Source organism: Staurois parvus, unplaced genomic scaffold, assembly GCF_062004578.1.
Source record: "Staurois parvus isolate SC_StPar_1 unplaced genomic scaffold, SC_StPar_1.0 ptg001133l, whole genome shotgun sequence".
Classification (NCBI taxonomy): domain Eukaryota; kingdom Metazoa; phylum Chordata; class Amphibia; order Anura; family Ranidae; genus Staurois; species Staurois parvus.
The window spans coordinates 4179219-4201934 of NW_028318929.1; the positions used below are offsets into that span (position 1 = coordinate 4179219).

The 22716-nt window shown below is 48.7% G+C and overlaps 1 protein-coding gene across 1 annotated transcript in view; it reads right to left on the bottom strand.

The window, feature by feature from the left end:
* Nucleotides 1–20623: 20623 nt before the first annotated feature.
* LOC149439366 (complement factor B-like) overlaps nt 20624–22716 on the bottom strand; it is a 93169-nt gene continuing 91076 nt past the window's right edge. Inside the window, exon 18 of the mRNA XM_089659152.1 lies at nt 20624–22422. Within this exon, the coding sequence (XP_089515278.1) occupies nt 22267–22422 (156 nt within the window). The 3' untranslated portion in view covers nt 20624–22266. The remainder of the gene's footprint in view (nt 22423–22716) is intronic.

The following is a 22716-nucleotide window of genomic DNA, read 5'->3' on the forward strand; positions in this document are numbered from 1 at the left end:
ATGATGCAGGGTGTGTGCTAATGATGTCAGATGGTCAACTCCTTCCTGTGTCATGACCCCGAAGTCTCTGCAGGGAAATAAGGCAGAAATAATAGAGCAGCTACTTGGACAGCCATCTGGACAGTGACATAAAGGTGGGTAGAAAAACGGAAAGCTTTTGAATTTCTGGAGAAGAAGTACATTAACCACTTCAATTCTGGATACTTTCACCCCCTTCCTGTCCAGGTCAATTTTCAGTTTTTAGTGCTATCACACTTTGAATGACAATTGCACGGTCATGCAACACTGTACCCATATGAATTTTTTAGCATTTTTTTTAGACAGATAAAGCTTTATGTTGGTGGTATTTGTTAACCACTGGGATTTTTATTTTTTTTGCTATGTAAATGAAAATGTCCAAAAATTTTAAAAAAAAAATGTTTTTCTTACAAAATTTTGCAAATAAATAATATTTCATCATAAATCTTGGCCAAAATGTATTCCGTTATCTTTTTAGTAAAAAAAAAAAATAACCCAAATTAGTTTATAACTAGAGATGAGCGAATCGAACTAGGCGAAGTGGAATTCGTTTCGAAGATTAGGAAAAACAGAATTGTTACTGAGGGACACAGAATTGTTACTGAGGGACACAGAATTGTTACTGAGGGACACAGAATTGTTACTCAGGGACACAGAATTGTTACTCAGGGACAGACACAGAATTGTTACTGAGGGAATCCGAAAATTAGCAGACTTCGGATGTGCGAATCGAATTTTTCCAAAAATGGCGGCAACATGTGTGGCGACGGAGCGGGGATCTCTGGGAAGGCGCGCAGACAAGGCGCGCTGACCCATAATGCATTCATTCATCACATGTGATCGCATTAGCCAATCAGCAGCCAGCCAGCCAGCACTGTGTAATGGTGGAGCTATAAATAGCGGCCATCTTTGAATTCTCCATTAGCCTCCGGTCATTCAAGAGAGACAGACCTCTCTGTATTAGGGACAGAGTTAGGGCCACAGAGACTTTAGGGACACAGAATTGTTACTCAGGGACAGACACAGAATTGTTACTCAGGGACAGACACAGAATTGTTACTGAGGGACAGACACAGAATTGTTACTGAGGGACACAGAATTGTTACTGAGGGACACAGAATTGTTACTGAGGGACACAGAATTGTTACTGAGGGACACAGAATTGTTACTCAGGGACACAGAATTGTTACTCAGGGACACAGAAGTGTTACTCAGGGACAGACACAGAATTGTTACTCAGGGACACAGAATTGTTACTCAGGGACACAGAATTGTTACTGAGGGACACAGAATTGTTACTCAGGGACAGACACAGAATTGTTACTCAGGGACAGACACAGAATTGTTACTCAGGGACACAGAATTGTTACTGAGGGACACAGAATTGTTACTCAGGGACACAGAATTGTTACTCAGGGACACAGAATTGTTACTCAGGGACAGACACAGAATTGTTACTCAGGGACACAGAATTGTTACTCAGGGACACAGAATTGTTACTGAGGGACACAGAATTGTTACTCAGGGACAGACACAGAATTGTTACTCGGACACAGAATTGTTACTGAGGGACACAGAATTGTTACTGAGGGACACAGAATTGTTACTCAGGGACAGACACAGAATTGTTACTGAGGGACACAGAATTGTTACTGAGGGACACAGAATTGTTACTCAGGGACACAGAATTGTTACTCAGGGACAGACACAGAATTGTTACTGAGGGACACAGAATTGTTACTCAGGGACAGACACAGAATTGTTACTGAGGGACACAGAATTGTTACTGAGGGACACAGAATTGTTACTCAGGGACACAGAATTGTTACTCAGGGACACAGAATTGTTACTCAGGGACAGACACAGAATTGTTACTGAGGGACACAGAATTGTTACTGAGGGACACAGAATTGTTACTCAGGGACACAGAATTGTTACTCAGGGACAGACACAGAATTGTTACTGAGGGAATCCGAAAATTAGCAGACTTCGGATGTGCGAATCGAATTTTTCCAAAAATGGCGGCAACATGTGTGGCGACGGAGCGGGGATCTCTGGGAAGGCGCGCAGACAAGGCGCGCTGACCCATAATGCATTCATTCATCACATGTGATCGCATTAGCCAATCAGCAGCCAGCCAGCCAGCACTGTGTAATGGTGGAGCTATAAATAGCGGCCATCTTTGAATTCTCCATTAGCCTCCGGTCATTCAAGAGAGACAGACCTCTCTGTATTAGGGACAGAGTTAGGGCCACAGAGACTTTAGGGACACAGAATTGTTACTCAGGGACAGACACAGAATTGTTACTCAGGGACAGACACAGAATTGTTACTGAGGGACAGACACAGAATTGTTACTGAGGGACACAGAATTGTTACTGAGGGACACAGAATTGTTACTGAGGGACACAGAATTGTTACTGAGGGACACAGAATTGTTACTCAGGGACACAGAATTGTTACTCAGGGACACAGAAGTGTTACTCAGGGACAGACACAGAATTGTTACTCAGGGACACAGAATTGTTACTCAGGGACACAGAATTGTTACTGAGGGACACAGAATTGTTACTCAGGGACAGACACAGAATTGTTACTCAGGGACAGACACAGAATTGTTACTCAGGGACACAGAATTGTTACTGAGGGACACAGAATTGTTACTCAGGGACACAGAATTGTTACTCAGGGACACAGAATTGTTACTCAGGGACAGACACAGAATTGTTACTCAGGGACACAGAATTGTTACTCAGGGACACAGAATTGTTACTGAGGGACACAGAATTGTTACTCAGGGACAGACACAGAATTGTTACTCGGACACAGAATTGTTACTGAGGGACACAGAATTGTTACTGAGGGACACAGAATTGTTACTCAGGGACAGACACAGAATTGTTACTGAGGGACACAGAATTGTTACTGAGGGACACAGAATTGTTACTCAGGGACACAGAATTGTTACTCAGGGACAGACACAGAATTGTTACTGAGGGACACAGAATTGTTACTCAGGGACAGACACAGAATTGTTACTGAGGGACACAGAATTGTTACTGAGGGACACAGAATTGTTACTCAGGGACACAGAATTGTTACTCAGGGACACAGAATTGTTACTCAGGGACAGACACAGAATTGTTACTGAGGGACACAGAATTGTTACTCAGGGACACAGAATTGTTACTCAGGGACACAGAATTGTTACTCAGGGACAGACACAGAATTGTTACTGAGGGACACAGAATTGTTACTGAGGGACACAGAATTGTTACTCAGGGACACAGAATTGTTACTCAGGGACACAGAATTGTTACTCAGGGACACAGAATTGTTACTCAGGGACAGACACAGAATTGTTACTGAGGGACACAGAATTGTTACTCAGGGACAGACAGAATTGTTACTGAGGGACACAGAATTGTTACTGAGGGACACAGAAATGTTACTCAGGGACACAGAATTGTTACTCAGGGACACAGAATTGTTACTCAGGGACACAGAATTGTTACTCAGGGACACAGAATTGTTACTCAGGGACAGACACAGAATTGTTACTGAGGGAATCCGAAAATTAGCAGACTTCGGATGTGCGAATCGAATTTTTCCAAAAATGGCGGCGACATGTGTGGCGACGGAGCGGGGATCTCTGGGAAGGCGCGCAGACAAGGCGCGCTGACCCATAATGCATTCATTCATCACATGTGATCGCATTAGCCAATCAGCAGCCAGCCAGCCAGCACTGTGTAATGGTGGAGCTATAAATAGCGGCCATCTTTGAATTCTCCATTAGCCTCCGGTCATTCAAGAGAGACAGACCTCTCTGTATTAGGGACAGAGTTAGGGCCACAGAGACTTTAGGGACACAGAATTGTTACTCAGGGACAGACACAGAATTGTTACTCAGGGACAGACACAGAATTGTTACTCAGGGACAGACACAGAATTGTTACTGAGGGACAGACACAGAATTGTTACTGAGGGACACAGAATTGTTACTGAGGGACACAGAATTGTTACTGAGGGACACAGAATTGTTACTCAGGGACACAGAATTGTTACTGAGGGACACAGAATTGTTACTCAGGGACACAGAATTGTTACTCAGGGACACAGAAGTGTTACTCAGGGACAGACACAGAATTGTTACTCAGGGACACAGAATTGTTACTCAGGGACACAGAATTGTTACTGAGGGACACAGAATTGTTACTCAGGGACAGACACAGAATTGTTACTCAGGGACAGACACAGAATTGTTACTGAGGGACACAGAATTGTTACTGAGGGACACAGAATTGTTACTGAGGGACACAGAATTGTTACTGAGGGACACAGAATTGTTACTCAGGGACACAGAATTGTTACTCAGGGAAAGACACAGAATTGTTACTCAGGGACACAGAATTGTTACTCAGGGACAGACACAGAATTGTTACTCAGGGACACAGAATTGTTACTCAGGGACACAGAATTGTTACTGAGGGACACAGAATTGTTACTCAGGGACAGACACAGAATTGTTACTCGGACACAGAATTGTTACTGAGGGACACAGAATTGTTACTGAGGGACACAGAATTGTTACTGAGGGACACAGAATTGTTACTGAGGGACACAGAATTGTTACTGAGGGACAGACACAGAATTGTTACTGAGGGACACAGAATTGTTACTGAGGGACACAGAATTGTTACTGAGGGACACAGAATTGTTACTGAGGGACACAGAATTGTTACTGAGGGACAGACACAGAATTGTTACTGAGGGACACAGAATTGTTACTGAGGGACACAGAATTGTTACTCAGGGACACAGAATTGTTACTCAGGGACAGACACAGAATTGTTACTGAGGGACACAGAATTGTTACTCAGGGACAGACAGAATTGTTACTGAGGGACACAGAATTGTTACTGAGGGACACAGAATTGTTACTCAGGGACACAGAATTGTTACTCAGAGACACAGAATTGTTACTCAGGGACACAGAATTGTTACTCAGGGACAGACACAGAATTGTTACTGAGGGACACAGAATTGTTACTGAGGGACACAGAATTGTTACTCAGGGACACAGAATTGTTACTCAGGGACACAGAATTGTTACTCAGGGACAGACACAGAATTGTTACTGAGGGACACAGAATTGTTACTGAGGGACACAGAATTGTTACTGAGGGACACAGAATTGTTACTCAGGGACACAGAATTGTTACTCAGGGACACAGAATTGTTACTCAGGGACAGACACAGAATTGTTACTGAGGGACACAGAATTGTTACTCAGGGACAGACAGAATTGTTACTGAGGGACACAGAATTGTTACTGAGGGACACAGAAATGTTACTCAGGGACACAGAATTGTTACTCAGGGACACAGAATTGTTACTCAGGGACAGACACAGAATTGTTACTGAGGTACACAGAATTGTTACTGAGGGACACAGAATTGTTACTCAGGGACACAGAATTGTTACTCAGGGACACAGAATTGTTACTCAGGGACAGACACAGAATTGTTACTGAGGGACACAGAATTGTTACTGAGGGACACAGAATTGTTACTCAGGGACACAGAATTGTTACTCAGGGACACAGAATTGTTACTCAGGGACAGACACAGAATTGTTACTGAGGGACATAGAATTGTTACTGAGGGACACAGAATTGTTACTGAGGGACACAGAATTGTTACTCAGGGACAGACACAGAATTGTTACTGAGGGACACAGAATTGTTACTGAGGGACACAGAATTGTTACTGAGGGACACAGAATTGTTACTGAGGGACACAGAATTGTTACTCAGGGACAGACACAGAATTGTTACTGAGGGACACAGAATTGTTACTGAGGGACACAGAATTGTTACTCAGGGACAGACACGGAATTGTTAATGAGGGACACAGAATTGTTACTGAGGGACACAGAATTGTTACTCAGGGACACAGAATTGTTACTCAGGGACACAGAATTGTTACTGAGGGACACAGAATTGTTACTCAGGGACACAGAATTGTTACTCAGGGACACAGAATTGTTACTCAGGGACAGACACAGAATTGTTACTCAGGGACACAGAATTGTTACTCAGGGACACAGAATTGTTACTCAGGGACACAGAATTGTTACTGAGGGACACAGAATTGTTACTGAGGGACACAGAATTGTTACTGAGGGACACAGAATTGTTACTCAGGGACACAGAATTGTTACTCAGGGACACAGAATCATTGAATTAAAGAGTATGTCAGACAACACGCAGAGGAGTGGCAGAGGAGGCAATGTTTCAGGAGCGAGCAGACGTGGCAGCAGAGGAAGGGGTCGAGGCAGCACTAGTCGCAGCCAGAGGCCAGTGCTCCCGGTGTCATCCAGCGGTCGTGTCTCCACCGACAACCCTGCCGTCATCGATTGGTTGGCTCGGTCGTCTTCCTCTTCCCAGGTCACCTCTGACACCTACAGCCAACGGTCGGTGGGTACGTCAGACACAACCATTAGTTGGCATGGCCCGGGAGCAAGCCCACTGAAATCACGTGTCCTCTACCTGCCCCTACAGAGGGCGGTCAGGAACGGGGGGAGACATCCGCCTCTTCAGCAGCCAGGCGAAGAAGTACTGGCGAGGAGAGTGGCTCGGTAGCCGGTCTAGAGACAGGTCTGTCTCCTGACCCACACGCAGCCGAGGGGGCTAGTAGTGAGGCGGAGACCCTATGTCAGGGATATCCTCGATCCCCGCCGCGTTGGTCCCGGCGCAGGCGCAGTATGCCGCCCGGCGCAGGGACTCGAGCACTGGTTCCGGGCCGGCTGCGGCGTTCGAGTTCGCGCATGCGCAGTAGAAGCCGCGGCCGCCCGCTGGGCACCAATGGCAGCGCAGGGCGGGATATTTAAACGACCCTGAGCTGTCATTCAGTGCCTTCTGGTCTTTCCTGCATTCTGAATCCTGTGAACCTGTACCCTGTAAGTTATTGACCCGGATTGTACCTGACCTTGCTGTTTTCGCCTATTCTGACCCTTGCTTTGCCTGACCTCTCTCCTGAATGCCCCCTATTGGATTTGACCTGCTGTTGCTGACCTGGCGTGTGACCCGACCATTCTATGCCTGCTGCCTTGTACCTTGCCGCCCTCTCTGTTAACCGACCCGGCCCGTCTGACCCTGCTCATCCATCCATCCATCCCGTGCAGTGGGGTCTTCTGACCTCCTCACATCAGACTCTTCCCCGTGGGAGCCCCTTGCGCATACTACTACCACTGACGGACGCACCCGGTAGTCACAACCTGGTCTCAGGGAGCTCCAAGTCCATCCCCACCATCAGGGGCCCTGGTGAACAAGCACCCTGGGACTTAGACTCCGTGCGCTGGGGACGCCTATTCAGTGGAGTGCTAGTAGTACCGCCGGGCGGTCCCTTACAGTACCAGAAGGCCATGACTGAGTCTAGAGGAGGTCCCTCGCCGCTGGAGGAGATCTGCAGGCACCTATCCAATTTGACACAGGCCGTATCGGCCCTGCAGGATAGATGTCAGCAGATTGAAACTCAATTCCAGGCCTGCACTATATCCGTTCCTGCCCCACAGGCCGCGGTCCCCACATCTCCAGCTGTAGCAGCCCCTGTGCTGGTGTCTGGGGCATCCGCACCACTCCCGGCGGCCGACCCCCGAGTACCCTTACCAGAACGTTTCCACGGGGACCGCACACGGTTCAGATCATTCCGCGAGTCCTGCCTCCTCTATTTTGAGCTACAACCCCGAACCTTCGTGACTGAATCCGTGAAGGTGGGGTTCGTCATATCCCTCCTGCAGGGTGAACCCCAAGACTGGGCCCATCGATTACGGGGAAAAAATTACCCTCACCTTGGTTCGGTTGACAGTTTTTTTGATGCTATGGCCATCCTTTATGATGACCCGCAGCGGGCAGCTTCTGCTGAAGCTACTCTGTACACACTCAGGCAAGGCCGCCGAGCGGCGGAGGAGTACGCATCTGAATTTAGGCGGTGGATGGGGGATACTCGCTGGAACGAGTTCGCACTCCTGCATCAGTTCCGTGTTGGCCTATCAGACGGCCTGAAAGACGAGCTCGCCCGGGTGGAGGTACCTGAGACTTTAGAGGACCTAATAGCACTGACCATTAAAATTGACCGTAGACTGCGGGAACGCAGGTTTGAGAGGTCCGGCCAGGGTCATGGAAATCCCTGGGGATCATTTCAGGGTCCCAGTCAAACACCTAGGCCAGTCATCCAAAACCGGCCGCCTGGAGACAACCCCGAACCCATGCAGCTCGGCCTGGCACGGCCTAAACTATCCCCAGAGGAACATCTGCGCAGACGATCCCAGAACCTGTGCCTCTATTGTGGAGAAGCTGGTCATATGGCACGTTCCTGCCCGCAGAAACTGAGTAAGTGCACCTCTTCTTCCTTATCCCTTGGCAATGTTGGTCCATCCCAATACTTAGTGGTACCCCTTTCCTTTCAGCTTCCAGAAAGGACCGTGGAAGTATCGGCCATAATTGACTCTGGGGCATGCAGCTGCTTCGTGGATATTAATTTTGCTCACCAGCAGGGTATTCCCCTTCAATTGAAACAGAAGGGGTTCAATATTTATTTGGCCGACGGTTCCCGAATAAAATCGGGGGTAGTGAACCAGGAAACCCCCTCCATCACCACTGTCATTGCCGGCCAGCACCAGGAACTCCTCCGCCTGGATGCTATAGCCTCACCCCTCTTCCCAGTCATTCTGGGGCTCCCATGGTTACGGGCCCATAACCCCCAGATTGACTGGGAGACCGGAGTAATCACGTTCCCTTCCCCATACTGTCGGATATACTGCCGCACTTCGGGCCCGGGGACCCCCCAAATCCTCCTGTGCTCTGAGGGGGAAGCTGAATTAAAACAAGTAATCCCTGCGGCCTACCATGGGTTTCTAGATGTGTTCAGCAAACGGGGAGCTGATAATCTACCCCCCCACCGCCCTTATGACTGCCCCATTGACCTGTTACCCGGCTCAGAAATTCCCTTTGGGCGAATCTTCCCCCTTTCAGAGCCCGAATTGGGGGCCCTAAAGGAATATATCGAGGACAGCCTCCAGAAGGGGTTCATCCGCCACTCCACTTTACCGGCGGGGGCGGGAATCTTCTTTGTTGAAAAGAAGGACAAAACCTTAAGGCCATGTATTGATTACAGGGAATTGAACAGGGTCACGATAAAAAACCGTTACCCACTACCGTTAGTACCTGAGCTGTTCCAAAGTTTAAAGTCAGCAGTAGTTTTTACCAAGCTGGATCTGAGGGGGGCGTACAACTTGATTCGCATAAGGGAGGGGGACGAGTGGAAGACGGCCTTCCGCACCCGCTTCGGTCATTTTGAATATCTGGTCATGCCGTTCGGGTTGTGTAATGCTCCGGCCACGTTTCAACATTTTGTAAATGATATTTTTAGGGACTTTCTGGATGTCTTTGTGATCGTTTATTTAGACGACATTCTGATTTTTTCCCCGTCTCTGGGGGAACACAGAATACATGTAGCAAAAGTATTGGGGCGGTTGCGGCAGCATGGGTTGTACGCCAAGGCAGAAAAATGTTGTTTTGAACAATCCAGCATTGCCTTCTTGGGCCTGATTATCTCCACCGCGGGGGTCGCGATGGATCCCCAGAAGGTCGCTGCAATACTGGATTGGCCTGAACCCACAGACAGGAAAGGCGTCCAGCGATTCATCGGCTTTGCAAATTTTTACCGGAAGTTCATCAAGAACTTCTCGGGTCTGGTCTCCCCCATTACTCAGCTAACCAAGCTGGGAACCCGATTCAGATGGACACCAGAAGCGCAGGGAGCTTTCGAAGTCTTAAAGAAGCTGTTCACTTCGGCACCCATTTTGGGTCACCCAGACGCCGCTCTGCCCTACATCTTGGAGGTAGATGCATCGGAGAATGCGGTAGGCTCCATCCTCTCCCAACGAAAAGGCACCAAGGAACTGCTCCACCCGGTAGCGTTCTTCTCACGGAAGCTGACCCCAGCGGAGAGGAACTATGATATCGGTGACCGTGAGCTACTAGCGATCAAAACGGCGTTAGAGGAATGGAGGTACCTGCTGGAAGGTGCGGTGCACCCCATCTTAATATTTACTGACCATAAGAACTTAGAGTATCTGAGAACTGCCAAGCGTCTACGCCCGCGACAGGCGAGATGGGCACTATTCTTTTCAAGATTCAACTTCCATATTACGTACCGGCCGGGATCAAAGAACACTAAGCCGGATGCGTTATCACGGATGTACGAAGACGCCAAGGAGACCCCAGTACCTGACACCATCCTGTCCTCGGGTAACTTCTTGGTCCTTCAGTCGGACCTTCGTTCCAGGCTAATGGAGGCATCCACAAACTTCTCTACCCCAGGCGGAGGGCCGCTCCAGAACAAGGGGGGACTCCTATGGAGGAAAGATCGAATTGTGGTGCCGGAAGAAGCTCGAACCCTGGTCTTGGGGCATTGCCACGACCACCCAATGGCGGGGCACTTTGGCCCAGAAAAGACCCTGGAACTTCTCCGACGCTCATTCTGGTGGCCAGACATGGCTAAAGATTGTAAGGGCTATGTCAGGTCCTGTGTCACCTGCCAGAAGAACAAGCCCTCAAGAAACAAGGTTTGGGGTCTGCTGCGACCCTTACCTATTCCTGAACGGCCTTGGCAAAAGATCTCACTAGACTTTATAGTCGAGCTTCCGCCATCCCGAGACCACACGGCAATCCTGGTAGTCGTGGACCGCTTGTCCAAGATGGCCCACTTCATCCCGTCGAAGAAGACCCCCTCGGCGGCCGAGACCGCGCGAGTCTTCATTCGTGAGGTAGTCAGGTTGCATGGGGTCCCCGAAGACATTGTCTCGGACCGAGGGGTCCAGTTCACGTCCAGATTCTGGAGAGCACTGTGCAAAGCCCTGGACATCAAATTATCTCTCTCTTCTGCGTTCCACCCTCAAACTAACGGTCAAACCGAAAGGACCAATCAGACCTTAGAGCAATACTTAAGATGCTATACCTCGTTTACTCAAGATGACTGGCTGCCACTTCTTCCTTTAGCGGAATTTGCGTATAACAACGCCCGCCACTCAGCAACAGGGCAGTCCCCGTTCTTCGCCAACTATGGCTTTCACCCAGTCTTCCTCCCGGATTTGGTGTCGGAATGCCCAGTACCAGCAACACAAGATGTGGTAACGTTCTTCGCTGCGAACAATAAGAAGCTTCAAGTGGCCATCAGTCGTGCCCAGGAAGACTACAGGAAAGCATTCAACAGGAAACGGAGAGGAGATCTGGTATTGCGGCCTGGGGAGAAGGTTTGGCTGGCGACGTCCAATCTAAAGATGCTTTGCCCGTCAAAGAAATTGGGACCCAAATTTATAGGCCCCTTCTGCATTAAACGGATGGTTAACGAAGTAGCCTATGAACTCGCCCTCCCTGACACGCTCAAGATCCACCCGGTCTTTCATGTGTCCCTTCTGAAGCCTGTGGTCCCAGATGCCTTCCCTGACCGGGAATCTAGACCCCCGGAAGCGGTAACGGTCGAAGGAGAAGAAGAGTTCGAGGTTGAAACAATCCTGAAGTGTCGAAGGAGGGGAGGCCAGACCCAATTCCTTATCAAATGGAAGGGCTATGGTCCTGAGGACAATTCTTGGGAACCAGCCCATAATGTCCATGCACCCAGACTTGTCCGGAGGTTCTTTCGCGATCACCCGTGGTGGAGAGATCGGGTGGGCATCCGGAGGTTGCCCGTAGGGGGGGGGCAATGTCAGGGATCCCCTCGATCCCCGCCGCGTTGGTCCCGGCGCAGGCGCAGTATGCCGCCCGGCGCAGGGACTCGAGCACTGGTTCTGGGCCGGCCGCGGCGTTCGAGTTCGCGCATGCGCAGTAGAAGCCGCGGCCGCCCGCTGGGCACCAATGGCAGCGCAGGGCGGGATATTTAAACGACCCTGAGCTGTCATTCAGTGCCTTCTGGTCTTTCCTGCATTCTGAATCCTGTGAACCTGTACCCTGTAAGTTATTGACCCGGATTGTACCTGACCTTGCTGTTTTCGCCTATTCTGACCCTTGCTTTGCCTGACCTCTCTCCTGAATGCCCCCTATTGGATTTGACCTGCTGTTGCTGACCTGGCGTGTGACCCGACCATTCTATGCCCGCTGCCTTGTACCTTGCCGCCCTCTCTGTTACCGACCCGGCCCGTCTGACCCTGCTCATCCATCCATCCATCCCGTGCAGTGGGGTCTTCTGACCTCCTCACATCAGACTCTTCCCCGTGGGAGCCCCTTGCGCATACTACTACCACTGACGGACGCACCCGGTAGTCACGACCTGGTCTCAGGGAGCTCCAAGTCCATCCCCACCATCAGGGGCCCTGGTGAACAAGCACCCTGTGCGCTGGGGACGCCTATTCAGTGGAGTGCTAGTAGTACCGCCGGGCGGTCCCTTACACCCTAATTGATGATGATGAGGCTGATCGCATTTGGCAGCCTCATCGTCATCAGGCTATTGCTTCCGCATCATCAGGAGAAGAGGGTGCCAGCTTGCCAGCGAGCAAAACAGTCGGTGGGTTGCCCAGGAGGCAGCAGGGTCGCAGCAGTGTCAGTGGAGCCAAACGGCCATGGAGTAGAGCACCAGCTCCACTGCAGCCTACCACCACGGCCAGTAGTGGTGCCAGTGTGCACGGAGGAAGTAGCAGTCAGCCAGTGAGGAGTAGCGGGGGCAAAATTTCCTACTCGGCGTTGTGGCAATTTTTCGTCAAGCCGCCCGAGGAAGTAAACGTAGCCGTATGTCGACTATGTGGCCAGAAAGTCAAGCGTGGCCAGGGGGCCCATGTTGGGACTACAGCGTTGCATCAGCATATGCAGCGTCGCCATTTGGTGGCCTGGGAAAACCGTGATAAAGATACGGCGGTTCTGCCTGCCCCAGCCCCCGCTCCATCACCCGCTCCGTTACTTGCTCCGTCACCCGACATCAATCGCCCTCTATCAGCCAGTCAAGGCTCCAACACCTCTGCTGAGGGGAGTTGTCGCTCGTTGGCATCTTCCGCTCGTTCAGATGCTCCTTCTCCTGCTACTCCTCTTCACGGATTCCGTCAGCAGTCTTTCTTGGAATCCGTTTCCAAGAGACAACAGTTTGCGAGCACGCACCCGACGGTGCAAAAGCTGAACGTCCTCCTGTCCAAGTTGCTGGTGCTGCAGTCCCTCCCTTTCCAAGTGGTGGACTCAGCACCTTTCCGAGAAATGATGGCTTGTGCCGCGCCGCGGTGGAGAGTGCCAAGCCGGCATTTCTTCGCCAAAAAGGCAGTGCCAGCCCTGCATTCACATGTAAAAGAGATGGTGGGCCAGTCTTTGAGCATGTCGGTCTCTGCCAAAGTGCACGGCAGCGCCGACGTGTGGAGCTGTAACTACGGTCAGGGACAGTACATGTCATTTACGGCCCACTGGGTGAACGTGGTGCCGGCACAGCCGCACCAGCAACTTGGACAGGTCACGCCGCTTTTGCCTCCACGTTTGCACGTCCTTGGTCCAGAAAAGATGTCCGCCTCTACCACCTCTTCTACCGCCGTGTCCTCAGCCGCCACCCCCGTGCCAAGTCCCATTACCCGACCGGCATATCACATGTGCAGGGCGCAACGGTGTCACGCTGTGCTGCACCTGGTATGCCTTGGCGAACGTAGTCACACAGGGGAGGAACTTCTGAGTGTAATGAACAGAGAAATCGACAGATGGCTGTCTCCGCGCAAACTGAAAATCGGAACCATGTTGACCGACAACGGAAAGAACATGGTGTCTGCTCTGCGTCAAGGAAGGTTGTGCCATGCGCCATGCATGGCTCACGTGTTCAATCTGGTTGTCAAGCGGTTCCTAAAATCCACCATCCCACTGCAAGACATCATTAAAATGTCACATAAACTTTGCATGCATTTCAGCCATTCCTACACCGCAAAGCACACCCTCCTTGAGCTGCAGCGGCAGAACGGAATTCCACAGCATCGCCTGATCTGCGACGTTGCAACAAGGTGGAATTCAACCCTACATATGTTAGACCGCCTTTACGAACAGCGAAAGGCCATCACCGATTTCCTGATGTTACAAGCGGATAAAGGTACTCCCCTGTGTAACTTAGATGTCAGCCACTGGCAGCTCATGCGTGACACCTGCCGCTTGCTCAGGCCCTTTGAGGAGGCCACGCTATTCGTGAGTCGGCAGGACTATGGGATGAACGACGTCATTCCTCTGTTGCACGTCCTGGAACAAATGCTGTTAACAATGGCTGGTCAGGGTGCGGTAGACGTGGCGCACAGATCTCAACGCCACATGACCCCTGTGGGGGCAGGACAGGAAGAAGAGGAGGAGGTAGAGGAGGACATTGGTGCTCAGGAATTATTGAGTGAAATGGGTGGTTTTTCCACTCAGCGGACAGGAGTGGAGGAGCAGGAGCATCTGGTAGAGGAGGAGGAGGAGACAGAGGACCCAGACGCACCGTGGCAGTATGCTGTGGAGATGGAGGCAGGGAGTCCCTCGCATTCCTTGGCACAAATGGCCCATAGCATGCTCGGTTGCTTGCGTAGCGACAGCCGAATAATAACCATCAGACAGAGGGATGACTTTTGGCTGTCCACCTTGTTGGACCCTCGCTACCGTTCAAAAATGGTGGCCTTTTTCACACCTGCTGAGAGGGAGGCCAAAATAACGTACTATAAAAACCACCTATGTAGTCAGTTGGTCTCTGCCTTTCTGCGCCAACGTCCATCCTCAGACACTGTGGGCCCTGTGCGCTCGCGTTCCGCTGCCATGGCAGCAGGGGAGGGGTGGGGTGGTAGGAGCAGTGGCAGCTCCACCAGCAGCGGCTGCCTCAGTCTGCAGTCGATGATGAGTAGCTTTCTTCACCAGCGCAGTGAGGAAACTACTAACCAGCCGCAGCAGCAGCAGCATCAGGTGGACCTGGAGCAGGACCTCAAACAACAGGCTTGGGCCTACTTGGACAGCACCCTGCCAACCGAGGTAGACAATCCCCTTGACTACTGGGCAACGAAACTTGACCTTTGGCCCCAACTAGCTGAATTTGCCCTTGAAAGGCTGTCATGCCCGGCCAGTAGCGTGGCATCGGAGCGCGTGTTTAGTGCGGCAGGAGGTATTGTAACTCCGCGGAGGACACGACTGTCCACCCAAAGTGTGGAGAGACTCGCGTTTGTGAAAATGAATCAGGCGTGGATTAGTCTGGATTTCAAACCACCAGTTCCTGACACAACTGACTAAATCCGCCATGAATCATGCCCCAAACATGTTATTATTTTTAACATAGGCCTCTGTATGGCCTTCAATTTAAGCTGCTTACGCTTCGCCACTCTGCCATGGGCCCCTGTACCGCCTCCTCTTGCTGCTGCCAGGTCCAGAGTGTCTCATGGGTCCCTGTACGGCCTCCCATTGCTGCTGTCTCCATCGCCACACTCTGCCATGTGCCACTTTCAGGTCTCCTCACACTGCTGGTGGGTTCCATTTTGTCATAGGGTGCTGGCAGATTACGGGCCTCCCATTGCTGCTGCCAGGCCCGTAATCTGCCATGGGCCCCCGTACCGCCTCCTCATGCTGCTGCCAGGTCCAGAGTGTCTCATGGGTCCCTGTACGGCCTCCCATTGCTGCTGTCTCCATCGCCACACTCTGCCATGTGCCACTTTCAGGTCTCCTCACACTGGTGGTGGGTTCCATTTTGTCATAGGGTGCTGGCAGATTACGGGCCTCCCATTGCTGCTGCCAGGCCCGTAATCTGCCATGGGCCCCCGTACCGACTCTTCATGCTGCTGCCAGGCCCGTAATCTGTCATGGGCCCCTGTACCGCCTCCTCATGCTGCTGCCAGGTCCAGAGTGTCTCATGGGTCCCTGTACGGCCTCCCATTGCTGCTGTCTCCATCGCCACACTCTGCCATGTGCCACTTTCAGGTCTCCTCACACTGCTGGTGGGTTCCATTTTGTCATAGGGTGCTGGCAGATTACGGGCCTCCCATTGCTGCTGCCAGGCCCGTAATCTGCCATGGGCCCCCGTACCGACTCCTCATGCTGCTGCCAGACCCGTAATCTGTCATGGGCCCCTGTACCGCCTCCTCATGCTGCTGCCAGGTCAAGAGTGTCTCATGGGTCCCTGTACGGCCTCCCATTGCTGCTGTCTCCATTGCCACACTCTGCCATGTGCCACTTTCAGGTCTCCTCACACTGCTGGTGGGTTCCATTTTGTCATAGGGTGCTGGCAGATTACGGGCCTCCCATTGCTGCTGCCAGGCCCGTAATCTGCCATGGGCCCCCATACCGCCTCCTCATGCTGCTGCCAGGTCCAGAGTGTCTCATGGGTCCCTGTACGGCCTCCCATTGCTGCTGTCTCCATCGCCACACTCTGCCATGTGCCACTTTCAGGTCTCCTCACACTGCTGGTGGGTTCCATTTTGTCATAGGGTGCTGGCAGATTACGGGCCTCCCATTGCTGCTGCCAGGCCCGTAATCTGCCATGGGCCCCCGTACCGACTCCTCATGCTGCTGCCAGGCCCGTAATCTGTCATGGGCCCGTGTACCGCCTCCTCATGCTGCTGCCAGGTCCAGAGTGTCTCATGGGTCCCTGTACGGCCTCCCATTGCTGCTGTCTCCATCGCCACACTCTGCCATGTGCCACTTTCAGGTCTCCTCACACTGCTGGTGGGTTCCATTTTGTCATAGGGTGCTGTATGGCCTCCCATTGCTGCTGCCTCCACCGCCACACTGTGGCTCCACACTCTGGTTTTGGCCCCGTGACTGCCCAAATGAGTGAAGTGTGCGGTGATTCTAAGATCGACGGCACTCATCTGCATGTCATACTGACTGACAGTATTATTTCTCTTCCCCAGCAGACTCCAAGGGCATTTAAATTAAAGGTACAGTGTTCTGCACTAATATAAAGGCTCTCTGAAGCCTAGAAACACCCTTTTTATAAGTTAAATTCGCAGCGAATATATTCGCCTCGAATCGAATTTATTCCTCGAATTCGCCGAATCGAATTTTTGAATACTTCGCTCATCTCTATTTATAACCAAAAATTATAATTTATAAACTTTTTTTTTTTTACATTTTTATTTTATTTTTCATATTATTATTTGTTTTTTTTTTACATACTGTCACCCTAGCAGTACAGTTTGTTTTTTGTTTTTTTTTTCTTTTTCTTTTTTTTTACACTGATTACTTTTACACACATAAAGGCTGTAAAAGCAATCATTGTCCTTCTCTCTGGTTGCATTCTTGCAGCCATTGAAAACTACAGTGTGAGCTGTGATTGGTCACAACTTGTCACATGGTACAAGGTTGTTGTGAATAGCCTTGTACCATGTGACCTCTGTGATCATTCACAGATTTTACACGTAGTAAGCAATGATGTCAGAAGTGACATCTTGCTTACTACTCTGCATGTGATCACTGATTGGCCAATCAGTGATCACATGATCGGGACCTCGCACAGAGGTCCCGTCCGATCGGTGTTCCACTGTGTCCGGTGTCTCCCAGGGAGAGCGCACAAGTAGGGTGCGGGGAGGCCATTTATAAACGGCCACCTGACCCTGCACTGCCACCGTCTGGCCGTTTATATACAACGGCCGGATGGGAGGTGGTTAATGCTATACTGGTACAGAGGGGAGCTGGAATTTAGAAGTAAAAAAAAAAAAAACGTGAACGAAGGTGAACTTATCCTTTAACGGTGAGAAAAGTTGTGATGCCCCGCGGTTGAATTGCTAAAATAAAATGTTGTTATGCTTTATACAAGGGCTCTTCAAAAAATTTCCAGACTTTTTATTTTAACTCTACAAGTCCTCATGCACACTGGACGTTTTTACAGCGGCTGTTTTTGGTTTTGACATTTTTTTTCTACAGCTAGTAAACCCTTCAGCATGTTATCCTATGTGTCCATTCACACATACACTGTAATCAGCGTTTTTTGGCTGGAAAAAACCCCCAGAACTAGTGGGTTTCTAGAGGAGTTTTTTAGCTGTAAAAACACTGCAAAACGTGGTAAAATGCCACAAACTCATGTTTTTAGACTTTTTTTGACCCAAAAAAGGGGGAAAACCGCTAAATAAAAGCAAGCGCGGAAAACACGGTAAAACGTCGCTAAACGCTAATGCAAAAAATGCTAAAAAAAGGCATAAAAACTCACATTTTTAATGTGACTTTATACCGGTAACGTTACAAGCATTATCAAAATGTCCTGTGTGCATGAGGGCAAAAAATAAAAAGTGTGGAAAGTTTTTGAAGACCTCTTGCAAATGGGCCCACTAGGGTCCCTGTATGTCAGTGTTTCTCAACTCCAGTCCTCATGGACCCCCAACAGGTCATGTTTTCAGGATTTCCCTCAGATGAAACAGCTGTGGTAATTACTAAGGCAGTGAAACTGATCAAATCACCTGTGCAAAATAATGGAAATCCTGAAAACATGGCCTGTTGGGGGTCCATGAGGACTGGAGTTGAGAAACACTGCTGTATGTAGACCTATATAAGCAGCATGAACTGTAGAGATATGGATGGGATGGATGGATAGTCTTGACATTTCTGCCATCTAGTGTCTATTATTGGTATTGTAATTCATTTCAAGTTCTGTGTGTAGGGTAATTTTTAATGGTAACTTGTAAAGGTGCCAAAAGAATTCAGATAACAGTCTTCTGTTTTGGCTTTTGCTGTGGCTAACCACTTGCCCTCCTGAGGATTTACCCCCCTTCCTGACCAGGCCATTTTTTTGCGTTACAGAGCTGTGTTACTTTAACTGACAATTGCGCTGTCATGCAACGCTGCACCCAAATGAAATGTATGCCCTTTTATCCCATGAATTGAGCTTTCTTTCGCTGGTATTTGATCGTCTGTGCATTTTTTATTTTTTTGCGCTATAAAAAAAGACTGACAATTTTGAGAAAAAAACTATATTTTTGACGTTTTGCTATTAAACATGTCCTGTAAAAATCACATTTCATCATACATTTAGGCCTAAATGTATTCTGCTCCATGTCTAAAAAAAAAATCAACAATGTAAATTAATTGGTTGACATGAAAGTTATAGTGTTTACAAATGGCGGTATAGATAATGGAATTTTTTTCTACTAGTAATGGCAGCAATCAGTGACTTATAGCGGGACTGCGGTGGACATTCTGACACTGGGGGGAACTGACTTGGTGTCACTGACATCCCCAGTGACACCAATACAGTGATCAGTGCTAATAAAAAGCTCTAACACTGTACTAATAACACTGGGCAGGAAGGGGTTAACATGAGGGGCGATCAAAGGGTTAACTGTGCTGGAAGTGTTTTACTAGGGGGCGGTGTGTGTGTGTGCTTCACTGTAATCGCACTGCTCTGGATGGCTGTGATGTGCACAGCCATCCAGAGCAGTGTGCACGAGCTGACAGGGAGAACTGTTTAGTAAACAAAACAGTTCTCCTCGTCAGAGATCATCGGAAATCACCGGGCGCCGTCGAGTAATTATCGGCTGGGCCCCGGTGATTGAATAAGCAGCCCCCTACCCGGAGATGCAAAATCACGTATAAATACGTGATTTTGCGCACCCGTTCCGCCCTGTAGCAGTATTTACGATATGCAGGGCAGTCAAGTTCCTCCACCCCAAACTTGTTCCTCCACCCCAAACTTGTTCATCCATGTCTCTATGGACTTTGCTTTGTGCACTGGTGCGCAGTCATGTTGGAACAGGAAGAGGTCATCCCCAAACTGTTCCCACAAAGTTGGGAGCATGAAATTGTCCAAAATGTCTTGGTATGTTGATGCCTTAAGAGTTCCCTTCACTGGAACTAAGGGGCCAAGCCCAACCCCTGAAAAACAATCCCACACCATAATCTCCCCTCCACCAAGCTTTACACTTGGCACTCGCCAAACCCAGACCCCCCCCCCCCTTCCTCGCTCATTCCCGACCCTTCCTTTCCTGACCTGCCAGGCTGCATGCTCGGATAAGGGTCTGGTATGCATTTTGGGGGGAACCCCCACGCCATTGCGTGGAGGTTCCGCTCAAAATCCATACCAGATCCGATGGGCTTGGTATGAATGGGAGGGGGGACCCCACGTCGTTTTTAAAAATCATTTTTAATTTTCAGGCAATGCCGACAATTCATTTTACATTCAGCTGTCAGCGGGGAACCCCACTGACAGCTGAAACAATGATAAATGTTTCACTACTAAAATACCACATTACTTCATAATATAACTCATGCGGTATTTTAGTAACCAAGTGGTATCTTACCAAATATTCAGATGCGGTAAAATACCGCTCAGTAAATTTATTTGTGTTTGAAGTTTGCGGTTGAACATTATTAATATTATTATACAGGACTTGTATAGCGCCAACAGTTTGCGCAGAGCTTTACAAAATGAAGGTAGACATTACAGTTACAATACAAGAGGAAACATTCTGTAGGTGCGAAGGCTCGACCACGAACCGAATAGGGGGGGTGTTCGGCCCATCACTACTATTGACCCTTGTTTCCTGTTCTATTTTAGAGTAATAAGACTTTCCTGTACTGTATATTGAATATGTTACAAATAGGTTAGAATGAACAATAAGACTTCAATTAACAACAATAACATAGAAGACCATATAGAACATAATTCTTTTTTTTTATTATTGGATGGAGATATTTACAAAAGTTATTGTGCTTCAAAAGTGTTTTGCACTAATAAGCAAAGTGAATATTTGACTGTGATGATTAAAAGCTAGCACTAAGAAAAAAACTTAAAAAAGGTAAATTTTCAATGGAGTGTAATAACGGCAGGCTGTATGCAGGCTATACTTTGTAGCTCGTTATATTCCTCTAGCTAACCCCTACTTCACCTTTCCACACAGTTCCCACATGTCTGGGGAAGACAAGTTATTTAAAGAAAGGGCACCCATGAGGTTACCTAGGTATTGCTACCTTTCTTAATGTAACAATGGTGATGTAGGTGATATGGTTCCCACAGGCATCTTCTATACCCAAGAGGATCTCCACGTTCTCTTTGGCTTGTGGTGTAGTGTAGCAAAAATGTGAATCAAAGCGCCACACCACTGCTGAAAGTTCTAAAAACAACTTTATTCCAGTAAGGGACAATCAAAATCGTTTCCAACAAGTTTCAGAGGTCCAAAAAAACTCTCTTATCATGGTTTGAAATAGAAAACAATGCGGTAGGGAAAGACATCAACTGGAAAGAGGTTTCCAGTGTGATTATCTGCACAGGTCTTGTCCGCAGCTGGTTTGACATTTTGCTGTTAAAGAAGTGGGGATGACCAGAACAGTGAAGGAGAGAAGATCCGAGAAGGAACCTTGGTGTACCGGATCTCCTTGGTGAGGCTTTTACACTCAGCCTACCTCTATCACTCCAGAATCACAACCAGATATAAATTTTTTTTCTTCAGCCTTAACTCTTAAACTGGATGACCTATTCTGACGGATGTTAATAGTCTCATGTAGATGGATAATATGGAGTAATTTAAGGGCCAAAATACTTACCACTCCAGTCTCAATTCAGTGCAAAACTGGTCACTTAGTTTTGTAATCTCTGTTGATGAAGTGGAAGCCACTGCCTTGCTCTAGATGAGGGGTCTCCAAACTATGGCCCTCCAGGTGTTGAGGAAAAGCAAGTCCCATGAGGCCTTGCAAGACTCTGACAGCCACAGGCAAGGCTCCCAGAGGCAGAAGCCTGATGGGACTTGTAGTACTTCAACAGCTGGAGGGCCATAGTTTGGAGACCCCTGCTCTAGATTAACATCAACCTTTAGTAGAAACCAGGCGACCAGTGCTTCTGCATTGATTATGTGACCAGCTGGCTTCCAAAGTTCAAGAAGCTTGCAGAAAGCTAAGTGTTTCAGAGCTCGCTATATTTTTTAACCATCACAGTAATGTATTCAGGAAACTATAGGTCCATCTTAAGGGTAAGCCCTCCCAAAACATTTATATCAGTTATGACTGGATGCTCGTAATTTACCTATTGGCTTCCTATGTTCTCCTCCCTCTAATGCTATTATGGATTCTAACTCCTCCTGATGCTCTGGATAATATAAAGTGATGCAAAGATCCAACAATGTGAGTAAGTGCTCCTCTCGAGAGAAGCCTAAGTAGAGTGAATGCCAGACTCCCCAAGAGCATTAAAAAGGTGGTGGCCAATATACAAAGCTGAAATACCAGTCTTGGCAGAAATATCAGTAAGGTGTCACACAATTGACTTAGTCTTATTTGTTCTTCTCTGCCCACAAGGCATGGAAAGTTTACTTCAGGTATATAAGTTCATCTTTTACAATTTCTTCTATCCATTCCAACCCGGGGAAAATGGAAGCGTGGAAATCCCGTGATTCTGGATCGACTGGTTCATCCCTTTTATAACCTTTACAGCCTACCACTGTTCCCCAGCTTATTACTCCAACCTGTAGAGGCAAAAAAGAGGGAAAGATTACAAAAAGTTATTGTAAAATACCTTGAATTACACATCATGCTGTTCTCTCTCCTGTATTAGGTGATCATTTTATTAAAAATGAATGCTAGAATGTTCTTGGAGGCAAAATGATGTGTGCTTTATTTTTACAGCTACTACAATTGCACAAATCAACAAAAACAAAAAATAGTAATGATTTTGAGTTTCCTAAACTACTACTGTGGAGTAAGTCTTCTGACTCAAACCCCCTATACACCAACTGTTCGTGTGGTAAATTAGCCACAGG